The sequence below is a fragment of the Halichondria panicea genome, chromosome 7, assembly GCF_963675165.1.
Source record: "Halichondria panicea chromosome 7, odHalPani1.1, whole genome shotgun sequence".
NCBI lineage: Eukaryota > Metazoa > Porifera > Demospongiae > Suberitida > Halichondriidae > Halichondria > Halichondria panicea.
Genome location: NC_087383.1, coordinates 4565024 through 4581084, shown reverse-complemented (window position 1 = coordinate 4581084; position 16061 = coordinate 4565024). Strand labels below are relative to the sequence as shown.

The 16061-nt window shown below is 40.1% G+C and overlaps 2 protein-coding genes and 2 long non-coding RNA genes across 5 annotated transcripts in view; 3 read left to right on the top strand and 1 right to left on the bottom strand.

Moving 5' to 3' along the window:
* Nucleotides 1-1691, top strand: part of LOC135338815 (uncharacterized) — a 35036-nt gene extending 33345 nt beyond the window's left edge. The window contains exon 10 of the mRNA XM_064534893.1: nt 410-1691. The gene's annotated coding sequence lies outside the window, so the exon portion shown is untranslated. The remainder of the gene's footprint in view (nt 1-409) is intronic.
* On the top strand, nt 428-1141 carry LOC135338974 (E3 ubiquitin-protein ligase TRIM71-like). Its single transcript, XM_064535063.1, has one exon. The coding sequence runs from the start codon at nt 428-430 to the stop codon at nt 1139-1141; it is 714 nt and encodes a 237-aa protein (XP_064391133.1).
* Nucleotides 1692-4135: 2444 nt separating the features above from the next.
* LOC135338826 (uncharacterized) lies at nt 4136-11738 on the bottom strand. 2 transcript variants are annotated; one of them, XR_010395799.1, is made up of 4 exons: nt 11481-11738; nt 11340-11378; nt 4852-11267; nt 4136-4764 (listed from the first exon to the last, which is right to left on the bottom strand). It is a non-coding gene; the product is annotated as an uncharacterized LOC135338826 (long non-coding RNA). The 2 variants fall into 2 exon arrangements; XR_010395798.1 differs by having other exon boundaries at nt 11340-11738.
* LOC135338825 (uncharacterized) lies at nt 11668-16048 on the top strand. The gene is made up of 4 exons (XR_010395797.1): nt 11668-11941; nt 14107-14274; nt 14877-15229; nt 15339-16048. It is a non-coding gene; the product is annotated as an uncharacterized LOC135338825 (long non-coding RNA).
* Nucleotides 16049-16061: the final 13 nt, after the last annotated feature.

The window sequence follows — 16061 nt, the reverse complement described above, 5'->3', positions numbered from 1 at the left end:
TTACCGTATCCCTCGTACGGTTCGCCCCAAGGCATAAAAACCAATGCATATACTTGTTGACACATTATGGTGCTAATGAATTTGCTGCAAATCCGCCACCCTGAAAACAGAGAGGAAATCTAAATGTTGAGCCCGTAAATAATAGTGTGATCAAGGGCATATAAAAAAAGAGAGGGTGTGTATCAGTACACGTAGCTAGCAGAGTTCAAACATGGGCGGAGGAATGTGTGCATTTCCATGAAGTGCTAACAATAGAATTCATTCGCCCACGTTTGAACTCTGCTCATTTGCTGTTGCTGCCCTCTCTTCTTTTATATGCCCTTGGTGTGATAACCACAGATGATCCAAAGCAGATAGCTATAATGCAGTGACAGTGACAGCACTCTATTTATTTATTTCTCTTTCACAGTGATTGGGATACCTTCAAATGGCGACCAACACTTCAGCAGCTATTTTCGAAGCCGGCTGCTGTCCATCGCTGAGCACTGCAACGATTGAGTTCATCCCGAAGGCAGTAAAAGGCAGAGAGAGGAAGTTTGTTATTCAAGCCCGTGATTCTCAAGACAAACCCTATCCTAAAGGCAGCGAGCCTGTGTACGCAACTATTCGCCTGATGGGGTCCGAAGAATCCCCCACTAGTTTAGCTGTCACGGACAATAAAAATGGCACGTACAGCGCTTCATTTATGCCGACGAGTATCGGAGAGCATGTGTTGTCTGTTACTATTAGCAACGAGCACATCAAAAGAAGTCCGTTCATCGTATACGTGAGGGAGCCAAGGGATTATACCACACTAAATGCAAGTATCCAGACGTTTAATGCAACTAATGTTCGTGGTATTTCTTTGGATGAGCACTCAAATTTATATGCTACACTTCAAAATCACAGTATCGTGGCTTTCGATAAATCTGGGGCGCAGTTTTCCCAACTCGGCACACCAGGTAGCAGCAGTAGTGATGATGGGAAATTCTCTGCCCCAAGAGGCATTCTCCTGAAAAAAGATGTTATTTATGTTGCAGATCGAGATAATCATCGAATTCAGAAGCTGAAAATATCCGGGGAGTTTATAGCCAAATTTGGTACCAAAGGATCAGAAAAAGGCCAGCTGAGTGGTCCAAGTTATCTATACATGAACCCTTAGGGAAAGATGTTTGTTTCCGAGCATGGAAATAACCGAGTGTCTGTTTTCGAAGCTGACGGTCGTTTTTGTTCTCACATCACTGGTCAGGGCCAAAAGGGAGGAGAAATAAAGAGTCCTTACGGAATTGCGATTGACCCAACAGGATATCTGCATGTGGCAAATTACGGTGGAGATACGGTGAAAATTTACACTCAAGGTGGTGAATACATCTCTGAATATGGCGGTGATAAGGTGACTAAAGCTTGTGGAATCTGTATCGATGCTGAGGGTTATTCTTTCATTGGCACTTACACTAAACCGGGCCGTGTGGAAATATTTGATCCGGAGCACAAGCATATCAAGACGATAAATGGTCAAACCAATACCTGGCATCTTACTCTCGATAATGATGGCTTCCTCTACGCTGCTGATTGTAGTAACAATCAAGTAATGAAGTATTAGACTCTGCTGATTTTTGGATTTTTTACTGCACTATCTATTAATGTGTGTGTGCCAGTGACTAGATGCTAGTTAGCATTATTTATTGCGGTGCACTATCTAGTGCCAGTGAGTGTTGAATAATAATTAAATAATTATTATTATAGGAAACCTCAATTAGGCCCTGATAAATAGCATAATAGGTGTCTAAAGAATAATTGGAAATGGCAACTCACTGGTGTTAAGGATGGTTCAGCCACATGGTGCACAGGGCATCATATCTTTGTGATTGTGATATATTAATGGATGAAATTTAGTAGGAATGTAGTTTTGTACGAAATGTACACGCTTAAAATGTTTGGAGGTCATGTGACCTTCAGCGATGTCGTTACAGTGTGATTAAGAAGATAAAAAAGGAGGATTAGAAACAAGTGTAGCCACACTCCCAAATTTTTTTATAAAGTACAACTCAGTTTTACCATTTTTGTGGTGCCCGGATATGATGCGTATCATTTACAGGTGCACAGAAATCAGGAAAACTGTCGCATTTTCTATTTAATGCCCTCTACTTAAATATGCGTATTTCAATTTTCCGCTTCACCGAAAATGATAGACATCATATCCAGGCGCCATAAAAATGGTAAAACTGAGTTGCACTTCACAAAAAAATTTGGGGGTGTGGCTGCACTTGTTTGTATTCCGGAAATTGTAAAGTTGTATATTTCACTGTAGCTCCACCCCTGAAAGTCACATGACTTAAAAACACATTCAACATGTTCCTTCATTATAAGACTACATTATTGCAAAGTTTCATCAGTTTATATGTAACCATCAAAAAGATATAATCACATATACAAGAAATCCACAATAAATCCCAATAATTAATTGAGCCATCCTTAACAACACTGAGAAGAGGTATTGCATGTTCTTTGAGCGACAAATTTTTATCAGTTATACAGCCAATAAAGCACTTTTCCAAGCTTTGAGTCAACCTGTAGCTGAAGTCATCAAATATTTACTGGTATTTGTTTGGTTACTGGTTGTTGCTCAAAAACCTCTTACAACTTCTTCCTATAAAACGTCTGTTATTCGATCTGAACTTGCTGTTGAGATTGTCAAGAGATGGCAAATTATTTGCCAAATATCTCTTCTTACAGTAGCTATAGCACTTCCACTTTCACTAGCCATGACAGAATAGTGGTGTACTTGTAGATCTATCGAACAGTCCTCTTGATAGATGTACCGGTGCCGGTAGTGTGGCTGTAGCAATTTCTCATAAGGACAAAGGTCAAATACACAAGACGGACAGCAAAGATAAAAAACAATAACCGTAACACGGATGGGCTAAGTATTTATGTAGGCGTTTCTATCTTCAATATATATCTATGGTTAGATTTTATACATCAAATCGCACGAAGGAGAACTCGTCAACTCTGAAATGATTACTTTGCTACCCGAATGAAACCCCGTGTTAAGGAATCCGCTTCACTGACTTATAGATCATGGCTCAAATATTTATATGATTTTAGTGATGCCGACTGGGCCGGGGATATTGACAATCGAAAGTCGACGTCAGGGTACATATTTTTGCTCTGTGCATGGTGGAGGAATCTCATGGAAAAGCCAGAAATAGAAACGTGTTGCATTGTCAACTGCTGAATCGGAATATGTTGCTATGGCTATAGTGCTGCCCAAGAATCGATCTGGCTAAGACAGCTAATATTGGTTCACTGACTCTTCTCTATGCAACTCTACCATCAGCATGAAAATTGAACGTATACAGAACTATGGAATGCGCGTGATATTGGGTAAACCTTCCACGCACCAGCAGCTTACCCTCAGGGATCAACTTGGCTGGACCACCCTCCACGAAAGGCGTCAAAGGTTCATGCTCACCAAAGTGCACAAATGTCTGCTGAACCTTGCCCCTCCCTACCTGGCGAACAAGTTCAAGCTCAATTCATTACTGTACAGTGGGACCCGTGGATCAGGAAACATCCACCTAGGCCAGCCAAAATCGGAACATTACAGAAGGAGGTTTGAATACTCAGGTGCTTTGCACTACAACCGTCTCCCGCTAACTTCAAAATTATGCCCCACCACCAAGTCGTTCAAAACCTCCCTGAAAACTTTACAAACATCCTAGAAACACATGTTGTTGTTTTTTATAATTGTTATATAGGACCTGCATGAAAACCTACGGTTATGGTGGATGCAGCATTCCTATTCAAATGAAAATTTATCTATCTATCTATCTATATATCTAACGTGTGAGGATAAGTAATCTGCTATCACTATGACAAAGAACCCCCAATTTCATGGACGTGCTAAGCATATTGATATCAAATCACTTCATTCGTGAACAATTTAGGCAAGGTACGATTACTCTCAACAACTTGGTGGCCGACAGTTTGACCAAAGTTCTCAGTCCTGAAACTTTTGCAAACTCCGGGACAAAACTACTGGAGTGGTTGAACTGGAATGTTTGAATGATAATGCACTTGTACTTAACAAATTAGACTGCATGTGGCTCTAGTGTAGGAATGTTAATTATCATTTGTTTAGTTGCGTCCACTTTTGTACTTTGTGTTAGTAGACAATACTGTTTTGTAAAGAGGCCCTGCATGTGCCTCTCTGTTCCTTATCTGTGCCATGTTATTTCTGTGATCTCTATTGTATCTGTCCAACTTGCTCGTCGCTTGCTATATAGCTATAGCTCAAACTGCTGTGCATCAGATCTCTTGCCACAATACTAAGCTCATTCTGTACATATATACCTAAATACTGCCTGTCCCGAGAAATTTTACATACATTATACATGCAGTATATATAGTCATAGATATCTATAATAGTCAACTCAAAATTAAGAAATTGTACCACAAAACAGATATACTCTACTTTTTTATGGGATACGCTAGATTTCCCAGTCACTCAATACAGCAGCTATAGCTACCTAATTGTTTGTCTACAACAGTACGCATGTTCTTTGCTTTTTTAGTTGTTTGAACATATTGGATCATTTCCCACGTTAATCATCACACATGGAGGACTGTTTAAATCAAGTAGATTTAGGCTAACGGTCAGTGTGATTGGAGCAGTTGTTCCAGTTGAAGTTATGGGGACGTTAATGAGGACAGGAATTGGGATTGGTATTCCACCAACTGCACACGATGCACCTGCATATACCTCCACACAAAAACCGCCACCTGCATGAAGAAACATGATTATAATTATTAATTAGAGCTTGTATACATTTAGCAGGCATTAGACTGATAAATATACAGGTCACTTACCGCTAACAGTGCAAACATCAATATCAGCCACGGTATTGCCTGCTGGTACATCGACTCTCACTTGTGTGCAGCCTGACGATATTCCACAGTTGACCAAAACGTTTACAGCGTTTGCAATGTTAGGAATCCAGCCTAGTGACGCCTGCAATACAGTATTTACAATATTTCCAGCAGTTCCACAGTCCTGGATAGTTAGGAAAGATGCTACTTGACTAATGCGGGCTCTACCTCTGTCTTCATAGGTAATTCTTGATTCTTTCACTGCATTGGACGAATCTTTTAAAGCTTGCAGTATCAACGCTTGTGCTAGGGCTTCTTTGTTGTTTCGGCTCCTCTGAACCGCCTTCAGCACATTTTTCGCAGATGATCCATTCACCATTTGTTGTGAGCACAAAGCCACTGACACCAGGAGGAAAGCGAAGATCTTCATTTTTCAAATTGGTTCCTTGGCTGCTTACAAATTGCATATGCTACTCTCTGTTTTTAGCTCATTTATATAGCCTGCATGTTGACCTTGGTACATGCAGTAGGCATGTTGACCTTGGTACATGCAGTATGCACGCAGAGTCATTTTAACTGTATGGCATCTATATACTTTTAGAGAATGTAATGTGATCTGTATCCAAGAAAAGGTTATCATGAAGTGTTAATTGACCTAGTTAATTCTATTTGCACATTCCAATGGCAAAACATTTAGCAGTTACTAAGAAGCACATGACTCACCATAATAATAATGACACATTGCGCATATCAGATCAATGTCACAGGACCTGCATGCAGTGCACAGTGCTTACAGTTTTTAATGTAGCTCTATTATAATGAATAATAATAATACAGCAGTATGATTATGAGGTGTTTCTGAAGTCAATTATTTGAGAGTCTATGCTCAAAATATTGATTTCAGATTGCCTATTATTCCCATGCAGGATAAACCACAAGCTCAACGTGAACCACACTATTGATGTCATACAAGTAACATCACAAACTTTATAATGGCCAATAATGCATGACTTCGTTAAACACTATAGATCTAACCTAAAATATCATGCCGTGCTATAAGGAGATAAATTATAAATACATTATGAGAAATTACACATAATTGCATGTTAAAGCATAAGGCCTATACAATTGTTTTTCCAAAGCCTGCCTATTATTCTCGTACTGAATAAAGGTACCCATGCATTTATGCCAGCTCACACAACTTGAATAAGATGCCTATTATGCTAAAGATTATCATATGCTAGCATAATCTACCAAGTATAGGATATACCACACCTAAGAGGAGGATATACACCCATATATCCTCCGCTACCGTGGTTACTCCGAGGCGGAACCTAGACTCGCAAGCCACTCCCTTTTCTCTGATTGGACGGGGGCGGGAGAAAAGGGACTGGTGACTCTGGGCTACAGCTTGTGTAAATCAGGAATGCTATTAAATATTAATGTCAGGTGCAAATTATCCAATTTATTCTGATGCGTCAAAAGCTAAAGACACACAGAAGACAAGTATACAGATCTATCTAGCCAGCCTTTTGATTTTATAGATCCTTGTACCAGTGTCTGTTGTGCCACAACTTGTGGATTAGCATGGAACAGCTGATGAACGTAGAAATCTTGGCAGTCCTTCTTTGAACCGAGGAGTGGCAGCGATTTAAGACAGCTTGTACAAGTCTGACTACTCTCAATTCAACTGCTGCCGTCTGCCATTATCTGTCTTGTATTGTACAGGTTATTAAAAGCTTTAGGCAACCAATGACTTTCGGCTGCCAGTTCTCATCACGTAAAACTAAAACAAGCTAATCTCTGCTGGTGTCTTAGATGACTATATCCTAGCTGAATGCCTGATGATGTTATTACTCCATCATCTTCTCTTTTCTAGCACTAGCATCCATTCTTAAACTGTAGCTAAGAAGCCCGCGATCACTTTTGCGGCTACGCAATTCTACTTAACTTCACGCAATTTTTGGATCACGTGGAAAAATCAATGAATAATCTCTACCCAAATTCTGGTAGAGACACAAAATGTGTCCCAGAGTCACCAGTCCCTTTTCTCCCGCCCCCGTCCAATCAGAGAAAAGGGAGTGGCTTGCGAGTCTAGGCGGAACCGAGGGGTGTGTAACCACGGTAGCGGAGGATATATAGGGTGCATATCCTCCGAGTAGGTGTGGCATATCTAACTTATACCACGTGACCGCAGCACTATAAAAGGACCTCCCCCTAGCAACAATTCAATCACGATGCAGACTGCAAAAAAGAACAAGACTATGCCGGATTTTGCAGCCGTCAAAGAGCTAGTTGAGCAACATGTTGACTCCTACAGATGCTCAAGAGCTTCCTTGGTCCAAGCGTTGACCATTCGACGTCCCTTACTGGAGTTGCAAGCTCTTCTTGGATAAAATGTATCTAAACCGCGCCCATGGACCCATGGAAGCTAAGCTTAGCATCTTGTTGGAGAGCACCTTCCGTGTTTCTGCCGTCGCTTTGAGTCTTAGTACCGTCAAGCATGGCTCTTTTCTCTTTGCTTACTTTCTTGAACAAATGAAAAAACTAAAAAACAACTTGAAAAACTGTGCATGCTTGGGGCTGTTGTATGCTATATATCCTACAGCTGTTGACCAATGAGATCAATTAGTGGTGATGTAAGTGTGGTATAAGACCCAGTTATACGAGTTCATTTTGTAGTATACATAACTTGCTTGAATTCACTCCCTCCATAAGCTAATGAACCGCAACCATCATTATATAAATTTAAAGCTATACACACGTACTTGAGCACCCCAGTTGTTACCACAAGGCCTACAACATGTCTTGAAGTCGCATCCTGCATGTGTTTCACAGTGTTTTCACACCTTCTTGCAAGAGTAATGTTAGGGGTGGGTATATATAATTATATACATCATGCTTTTTTCCAATTCTCTACACAATTATTATGCTCAATAATAAATATATGCTCAAAGAATTTAAGGAAACTATAGATCTAGAGTAGTACCCATTATGATTATGCTTTTGCCATTATGCTAGTGATTTCACCCATGATTAAATTGATAATCATTATTTTGATACAAAATAATTCATCTGAGCCATGCTTTAAAATCATAATTATATAGATCAGATCTCAGCATGTACTGTAAGACATCATGATTTGGTAGTTGTCGAACAAAGAATGCATGCCCATTATACTCAAATTTTCCATGCAGCATAAAGTAATGTACCCGTGCACCCTATTATATACTTATTCCACTATATACATCAGAATTTATGGCAGTAAACCTCCGAGGACGAGGGCGAAGCCCGAGGCCAAGGATGGTTTACGTTTGCCATAAATTCTATAATTATAGTGATACTGCAGCATTATTATCATGGTGACATTGTAGCTATCTGTATGCTTGGTATAACTTATTGAAGAGCATTATTTATACGAAAATTAAAATTATTTTACCGTAATAGATTTAACGTTACTATCCTAAGCTGTACGAATATTTAAAATACGAAATATTCAAATGGGTATAGTCTATACAAAAATTTAAATGAACGAAAATTACCCGCTAGATGTATAATGCGTGTCGGCGGTTTTGCAAACACATGCATGCATAGGACTCTCGTGCATGCCTAGATCTATACATGCACAGATAGTTAGTAAACAGGAGCCAATTAACCGAGAAATGCTGCATGTATGGCCTAATTAACAAGAACATGCATCCATACATGCAGTGGTCATGCTTGTCAATCAACATGCATCATTATAGAGGTTTCCATACCCCATGCAGGTACTGAGCTCACAGAACTTGGGTATGCCTGGTATGTGGTCTTATACTGATGACCACAACAACAGCACCTAATATGAGACCAATGATGCACATAATTATGAATGAACACCTTTTAATAAATTATGGTTAGTACATAAAAGTTATGTAACATGCAGAAGCAAATAGCAGAGAAATACTGGGAAAGAGGTCTGCAAACATGGCTATGGTGGTAATCTGTGGTTGTCAATCAAAATTATGATATTGCATGCATGCTTGTGGGTATTTCTAACTTGCAAAACAATGACAGCCATGCAGCTGCTATGGGTTAGGGTTAAGGTTAGGGTTAGGCTAACCCTAGCCTCGATCCCAGGCCGCTCTTCCTCGATTGTTTAGGCCTTGTGAAGGAGGCTAGGCTAACCCTAACCCTAACTGCATGGCTATCATCGTTTTGTCATCGTTATAGGATTACAGTATGAATATAGCTATATATATAATATAGCTTCTCAAATTGATGTTAAAGCTTTGTTGTCTAGTAAAAGCGAGCACAAGCTGAACTTGCAATATATATCGACTATAATAGAGAAACGCGGCTTTGATTGCTTGCTGACTCTGCTGTGACAGTCCCAGTGCAACCACTGCAGATGCCGCTCTCAATACCTCAGCTTTGGATAAGGTTCACACCAACATACCGCCAGTACACACCAACAATAGGACTCTCTGCAAGCCTAGATCTACATGCACTGACAGTTAGATCTATAGAGCCAATTAACCGAGAAATGCTGCATGCATGCATGGCCTCAGTCTGTGGTAATTAACACAAGAACATGCAGGCATCCATACATGCAGTGGCATGCATTTAACACCTTTAAATTATAGTTAGTACACAGAAGTTATGTAACATGCAGAAGCAAATAGCAGAGAAATACTGGGAAAGAGGTCTGCAAACATGGCTATGGGTGGTAATCTGTGGTTGTCAATCAAAATTAATTATGATATTGCTATTAGATCTGCATGCATGAAGAGGATATTTCTAACTTGCAAAACGATGATAGCCATGCAGCTGCTAGGATAAAATTAATCATATTACAGCATGAATATAGCTATAGCTTCTCAAAAAGTAAGATTTTGATGTTAAAGCTTTGTTGTCTAGTAAAAGCGAGCAAAAGCTGAACTTGCAATATCGACTATAATAGAGAAATGCGGCTTTGATTGCTTGCTGACTCTAGCTGCTGTGATAGTCCCAGTGCATGCAACCACTGCAGATGCCGTTCTCAATGAGGCTTTGGATAAGGTTCACATGAACACCCCCCTCTATACTGAGTAGTAAGAGTTTCTGGTGGCTTATTCCTCAATCATACAATGTCATATTACTTATATTAGAAAAGAAATATTCTTGGTTCAGTCTGCTCTACTGCAGGGTAATCCACATGCATGGTATGTTCACTCAAGTCCTGCGTGAGCTTTTTATGGAGTGGAACAGTATAGTTATATTTGTGGCCCTCTGGTGGGTTGATACTTACTTGATTGGCCATGGATACTTCAAGCCTTTGCTTCAAGCTGGAGTGTGGAATGGAATGGAATATGGAATGACAAATTTAGTAATAAAAAGGGAGCTGCTGACTTAAATAGTGTTACAGAAGCCTTTTATAGACACAGCTACTTTTATAAATTAATTTTTATGAGCCAGAGGAGTAGACTACTCAGTAGCTAGCAACATTAAAAAGATCCGTGTCTACCCTTTGCATGGTAATTATGCTGTATACCCAAAACAAGGCGAAGTGTGAAGTGTATCAGCTACAGAGCTATACCTTTCTTCTATCTGCATGCCTGCAACGTTTTGACCCTTGGTGAAACTTTAAACAATTTGTGCATGCGTGTTGAAGAGACACACTGACCATCTTTTATATGGAGAAATTATTCTCAAAGCGCTAGATCATCTTGGTATCATTTTGCTTAAACTCTACTCTATATACATGTATTTGAATATCCATTGCAAATCACATGCATGCTCAATTAATCCAAGAGATAGCATGCAGCTGGCTGAATCATCACATGACACCCTGTTTATTGAAAAGAGGATCAACAACTTGCACACACTGTTGCGCAATTGCATAGTGGCAGTTTCTTTGCTGAGAGTATATAAATGTGGAATTTTGCTGACTTTACAACCTAATAATTGTGGCAAAAGGCTTGGTCAGTATTGTCTCTTCAATACGCACAAATTGTTTAAAGTTTCACCAAGGGCCAAAACTTTGCAGGTATATATTCAACACTTTACTTGTTTAATTTAGGCACAGCATAATTATACTTGGCTAAGGCTAGACACTGTACAATGTGTATATGCATGTAATTTGTATGTTATATCCCAGAAATTCAATTAGAATCTAACAGTCTTCTAAAATTAACTGTGTGTTTATAATGTAACACTTTTTACAAGTATTTAAGTCATACTACACTAAAAAAAATACAGAGCACCATCAGCAGCTCTCTTTTTATTACTAAGTTTGCCTTTCCATATTCCGTTCCATATTCCATTCCATTCCATTCCGCATTCCAGCTTTTACACTCACCCGCTATTTCCTGTCCACAAACTTACCCCAAAAATTCGTTTTTAACATGTGATATACATGTTAGACCAGCTGCAGTATATTTTCCATGTACTTTTGTATGCTGTGTTGTTAGTATAAAATGTGGGACTCATAAAACTTTCTGGATACAGTAATAAACATGCGTTTTTCCCACCTTAGTAATGCTGCATGGCCCATGGGAAATGGTCTGCCTCTGTGTACACAATGACATTATTCATGTAATTCTTAACTGTCCTTATAGAGCTGAACAGGTTTTCCCAGTAGTCTTACTGGAACATAACTGTACATCTCTTACCAAGCAGACTTTTATGCAGGTAAAGTAATCTAAGAGGTCAATTAATGTCAGTGGCGGATCCAGTGGGGCGCTTTGGGGGCTTGAGCACCCCCCTGGACTTGATGACAAGCCTGAAAAATAGAATCTAGAGCTGTCAACTCACTGCTACGGTTACATTATCATGGCCACACCCAGTTTATTACTCTGAGCATGAACTTGATTAGCCTCCTTCACAACCAACGTACTTATACTCTTTGTGAATATAGACTAATAGTATATAATAGAAAAGATGCCATTATTGACCATTGATCTATATAGGTGTGGCCATCATTATAGATGAATAGCATACATGGTTCCGATGATCCGAGCCCTGCACCTCCAGGGAAGCTGTGCCTAGCCCAATTGAAGTGGACTCTGCTGTGTGGGTAGTGTGCATGTAGATCTAAACTTGGATCCTGTTAAAGATATTGAACACACTGAAGGTCAGTGGATCTCACTTGTATACACTCCAGTACTGAGTCACAGACATCTGCATGGGTGAGAGAAAAAGTCTCGTCACCTGCACTTGTCGTCTGCTGGGCTAGTACACAATTCATAGCTGCATGTTCCCTCGTGTATATCCGAGACCACTGAAATGTCTTAGTATCGTGATTATAATTACAGCCCCAGCCAGGAAAAATGATAATTATGAGCATGGCCGCCTCTATATAGATATATGGTTGGGGATGGGGGATGGGCGCGGCACGCCTATCTACACTTTGGAGTGGTATGTTTTTATAGAACCCCCAAATTGTGCTCGATCCAAGCTGGTGTTTATGGGCTACAGTTAGTCGTCTATAGTGTCAAGTGCAATCTCTAGTACACAGGTGGATGTACAGTTTGATTTTTGGCCTCTGTATTTTACTGCTGCATCTTATTGTAGAACTATTCATCATCAAAAAATGTTATGGGTCAAAAAAGTAAAGCCGGCTGCCTTGGTAGCACAAACATGCCTTTTTATAAGCGCCAATTAAAGTAACCGTTGGCGCTTTTCAGCGTGCGTCAAGTCTGAGCTTATAATTATGGTGGCGCTGTATCAACTACGGTAGATGGACATCAGTGTGTAGCATTTGCAGAGGGAAACAAAAATCTGATGTTTGCAATTTCAATTTAGTATTTTTGATGTTGTTTTGGAACATTGACCTTTTCGTTGCATCACTGATTCAGTTGACGTGTGCACTTCTAGCATGTACATAGAGATGTATACCAAGTTTAATTATACACTGCAGTCCAACCTCGAAGGAAACCTTCAAAATGTTCGAGGCGCTTAAGTATCTCATGAACTGAATTGTAATTGAATTTCCTTGTTCGTGATTAGTCTGTATACCTTTATAATTATATAGCTAACTCAAATATTAGGTGTGTACTATATTTATTTGTAGAACTACCAGTACTCAAAAGTTTGTATGCCCACTGTTTTACATGTTGGTATAAAGGGGTCTCATGCATCTAGCCCATTCGCCTCCCACCCGCCTTTGTATTATTGATACAGACAGTATACCCAGGGCTTCATAGAGGGGGGACGCTCACCCCCTGGCTACAATTTTGCCCCCTGGCAATTGTAAAAGAAAATATAGACCATAACACACAGTGTTACGGCCTGTGACACACCAACCAAACAAAGAACTCTGCCTAATTATTCAATATTGAGTTCTTTACGAAGCTCTGCTATTCTACTACTCTTTCTGTTTATACGTTCACAATTTATTCTTCTAAGTCACTATCTGTAAGTACAGAGGGAGCGACTTTCATTAACTAATATAAGTGAGAAAGGCTTGTGTTGCTCAGGCTATGGCTTTTATCTAGTACCATTCAGCCTAGGCAACTGCATTTTTATTACATTCCCCAATGCTATTATAACAATAACCCTGACACTGACACCACAGTTCCTAAAAATGCACCAGATGCGATATACGACAGTCTAAACACAAAACTTTCCTTGGGGCATGCCCCCAGACTCCCCCCTAGATGGCCATGTGCTAACACACACAGATAATCGCCTCGCCCCTCATTTTTCTGAAATGTTGATTTTGCCCCCCCCCCCCTGTCATTTTTCTGTATGAAGGCCTGATACCTAAAACTTTATCATAAAGCCTTATAAGTATCCAAATTACCCATCCCATGCATTGACAAATTGGGGGAGCGGAAAATTGTTGCCGTATAGCGCGATATTTTCGAGGCACTTATATTTCGTGGAATGGCCTCTAAAAGCATTTTGTTGCACAATGTTCGCGGAATGACAGCTTATATATACCGGAATAATTATATATAGCAGATAATTCTAATTAAAGAACAATTTTCGTGGACTTAATGTTCGTGTAGGATTGCTAACTCCCGAAATCCGCGAAAATTTCGTGCTATACGGTATACATAATTATGGCTACAATAATTATATGCAGCAATAATTGCTTTTGCGACGCTGCCCAACTCAGTATTATGAATGTGGTCCACTAGTGGTTACAACCGCTGAAGGGTGACAACCTGCATGGGCCCTTTTAGTGGGTTGCAACTATAGTTGAGTTCCATTGTTAATTAACAGCCTGAATTTTCATTCATAATTATTGTTGTCTTTTACCCTGTTTAAAGTGTCGTTAAAATTATTTTGTAGAAATCCATGCCACCCCAAGACGACGGTGTCAATGTGGAGAATACTGTCATATTCGTTGTAATAAATGTCCCTCCTGTAAGGCCGTTTTTCCACCTTCCAATAAGAAACTGGCTGTAGGAGAGCCAAGAAAGTATCCTGCGGATCTATTGGCACAACTTCACAAAAAAGGTTGAGTGGAATTACATAATTATTGGGATTGTTAATAATTATAACCAGTTATCAGCACATTGATTATAATTATATAGTGATAATTATACTACTTGCATGTATGATTGTTGCATGCACACTTATGCAAGTTAATTGCATGGCTGAAGTGATGTATCATGCTTATAGCTACCAACATAATTATGATATGAGACGATACAAGTTGTGTACCTCTCTGTGTGCCTCTCTATGTGCCTCTCTATGTGCCTATAATTATAGCTGGGGAAAAGTTTGATTTGCAAAAATCATATAATAATCAATTAAGAGTCCATAATAAAAGGAGAGAGTATCAAACGAAGTATTACCTTGCATCCGGAAAGTAATGTGGCTTCCTGCTTGGTATCACTGACCAATCTGAGCGCCTGGAGCCGGCCCCACTTGCCTCGAGACAGCAATAATGTTATTGCCAAATAAAATATTATTATCAGTTCGGAGACAAAATCTACAACTGATGCACAGTATGCATTCGTTCGATACTTTCTTCTCTGGACTCTTTCTATAATTGTGATGTCTCACACATGGTACATTTATTTATGAATGTTAACTTTGTTTTTGTGTTCCTCCAGGCAAACCAGTTGCACCAACTTGGATATGATGTCTTTATCGTTACGCATAGGTATTCCAAAGTACACACTTATCAAAGAATCACTACACCTGCATGGTGCAGCTAAGGAGTTCAGTCATAAATATGAAAACGTTTTTCAATTGTGGAAGTCTTACATGAATGTGGAACCCAATACTACCCTAACTAACAGTTCCACCCTCTCTACTAGCCCTAACAGTCAGCCTGCTGCCGACTCTAACAGTGCCCCGACACAGGAAAATGTTCCCATCAACACTAACAGTTCCACCCCAGGGGCGGATCCAGGATTTAAGGAAGGGGGGTTCTTATAGTACTTCTTGTCCGCACAAAGCGCGGGTAAGAATTTCACTCGGCGCGCAGCGCTGAAATTTTTGACCACGCCCCTTTTAAAGTACCACGCCCACTAATTAACCCTCATGTTCTCCCTCATGATTTATAAACGCAGGAGAGATGGTTGTGACTGGAGGAGAGATAGTAGTGGTCCCCAGTGGAAAGACAGACGGTGGTGGCTGGTGAAGAGGAGACTTGGCTATATATATAGACTTGTAGAACTTGACCATCAATATATTAATGAGGGCAATTATACATGTAACTGTAAGTATGCAGTGTCATTCAATATGCAGTGTCATGCACTCTCCCTTACCTGAAACTTTCCTCTTCTTACACCAGGAGTCAAGGATTCATGGCTAGATATAATAATATTATCGCTTGACCACGGTGCAAATCAATGTGGCTGCAGTAGCCAGCCCCACCCTCTTGTTATGTAGAGAGAACCAGCCCCACCCTTTTATTATGCAAAGAGAACCAGCCCCACCCTTTTATTAAGCAGAGAGCTTTGTACGACTTTGTCACGACAGTACAGTTAGTTAGCTAGCTAGCTAATATATACTAGCTGGAAGGGTAGTTCGTACAAACCCAACGAACTACCTCTGGATCCCCCCCTGCACCCTCTCTACTAGCCCTACCAGCTGCAGTCAGCCTGCTGCTGCTGTCTCTAACAGTGTCCCGACACAGGCAACAGTTACTGTCTTCACTACCACCCTAACTGATAGAAAGAAACGTCGTCGTTGCGGTGTCTGCGATGGGTGCCGACATCCTAATTGTGCATGGTACATGCCCAATATGCTTAAATCAGAAATGGAAAAAGGCATGTTTAAAAAGACATTTG

Coding starts and splice junctions, on each gene's coding strand:
- LOC135338974 (XM_064535063.1), top strand. CDS start 428: ATGGCGACCAACACTTCAGCAGCTATTTTCGAAGCCGGCTGCTGTCCA.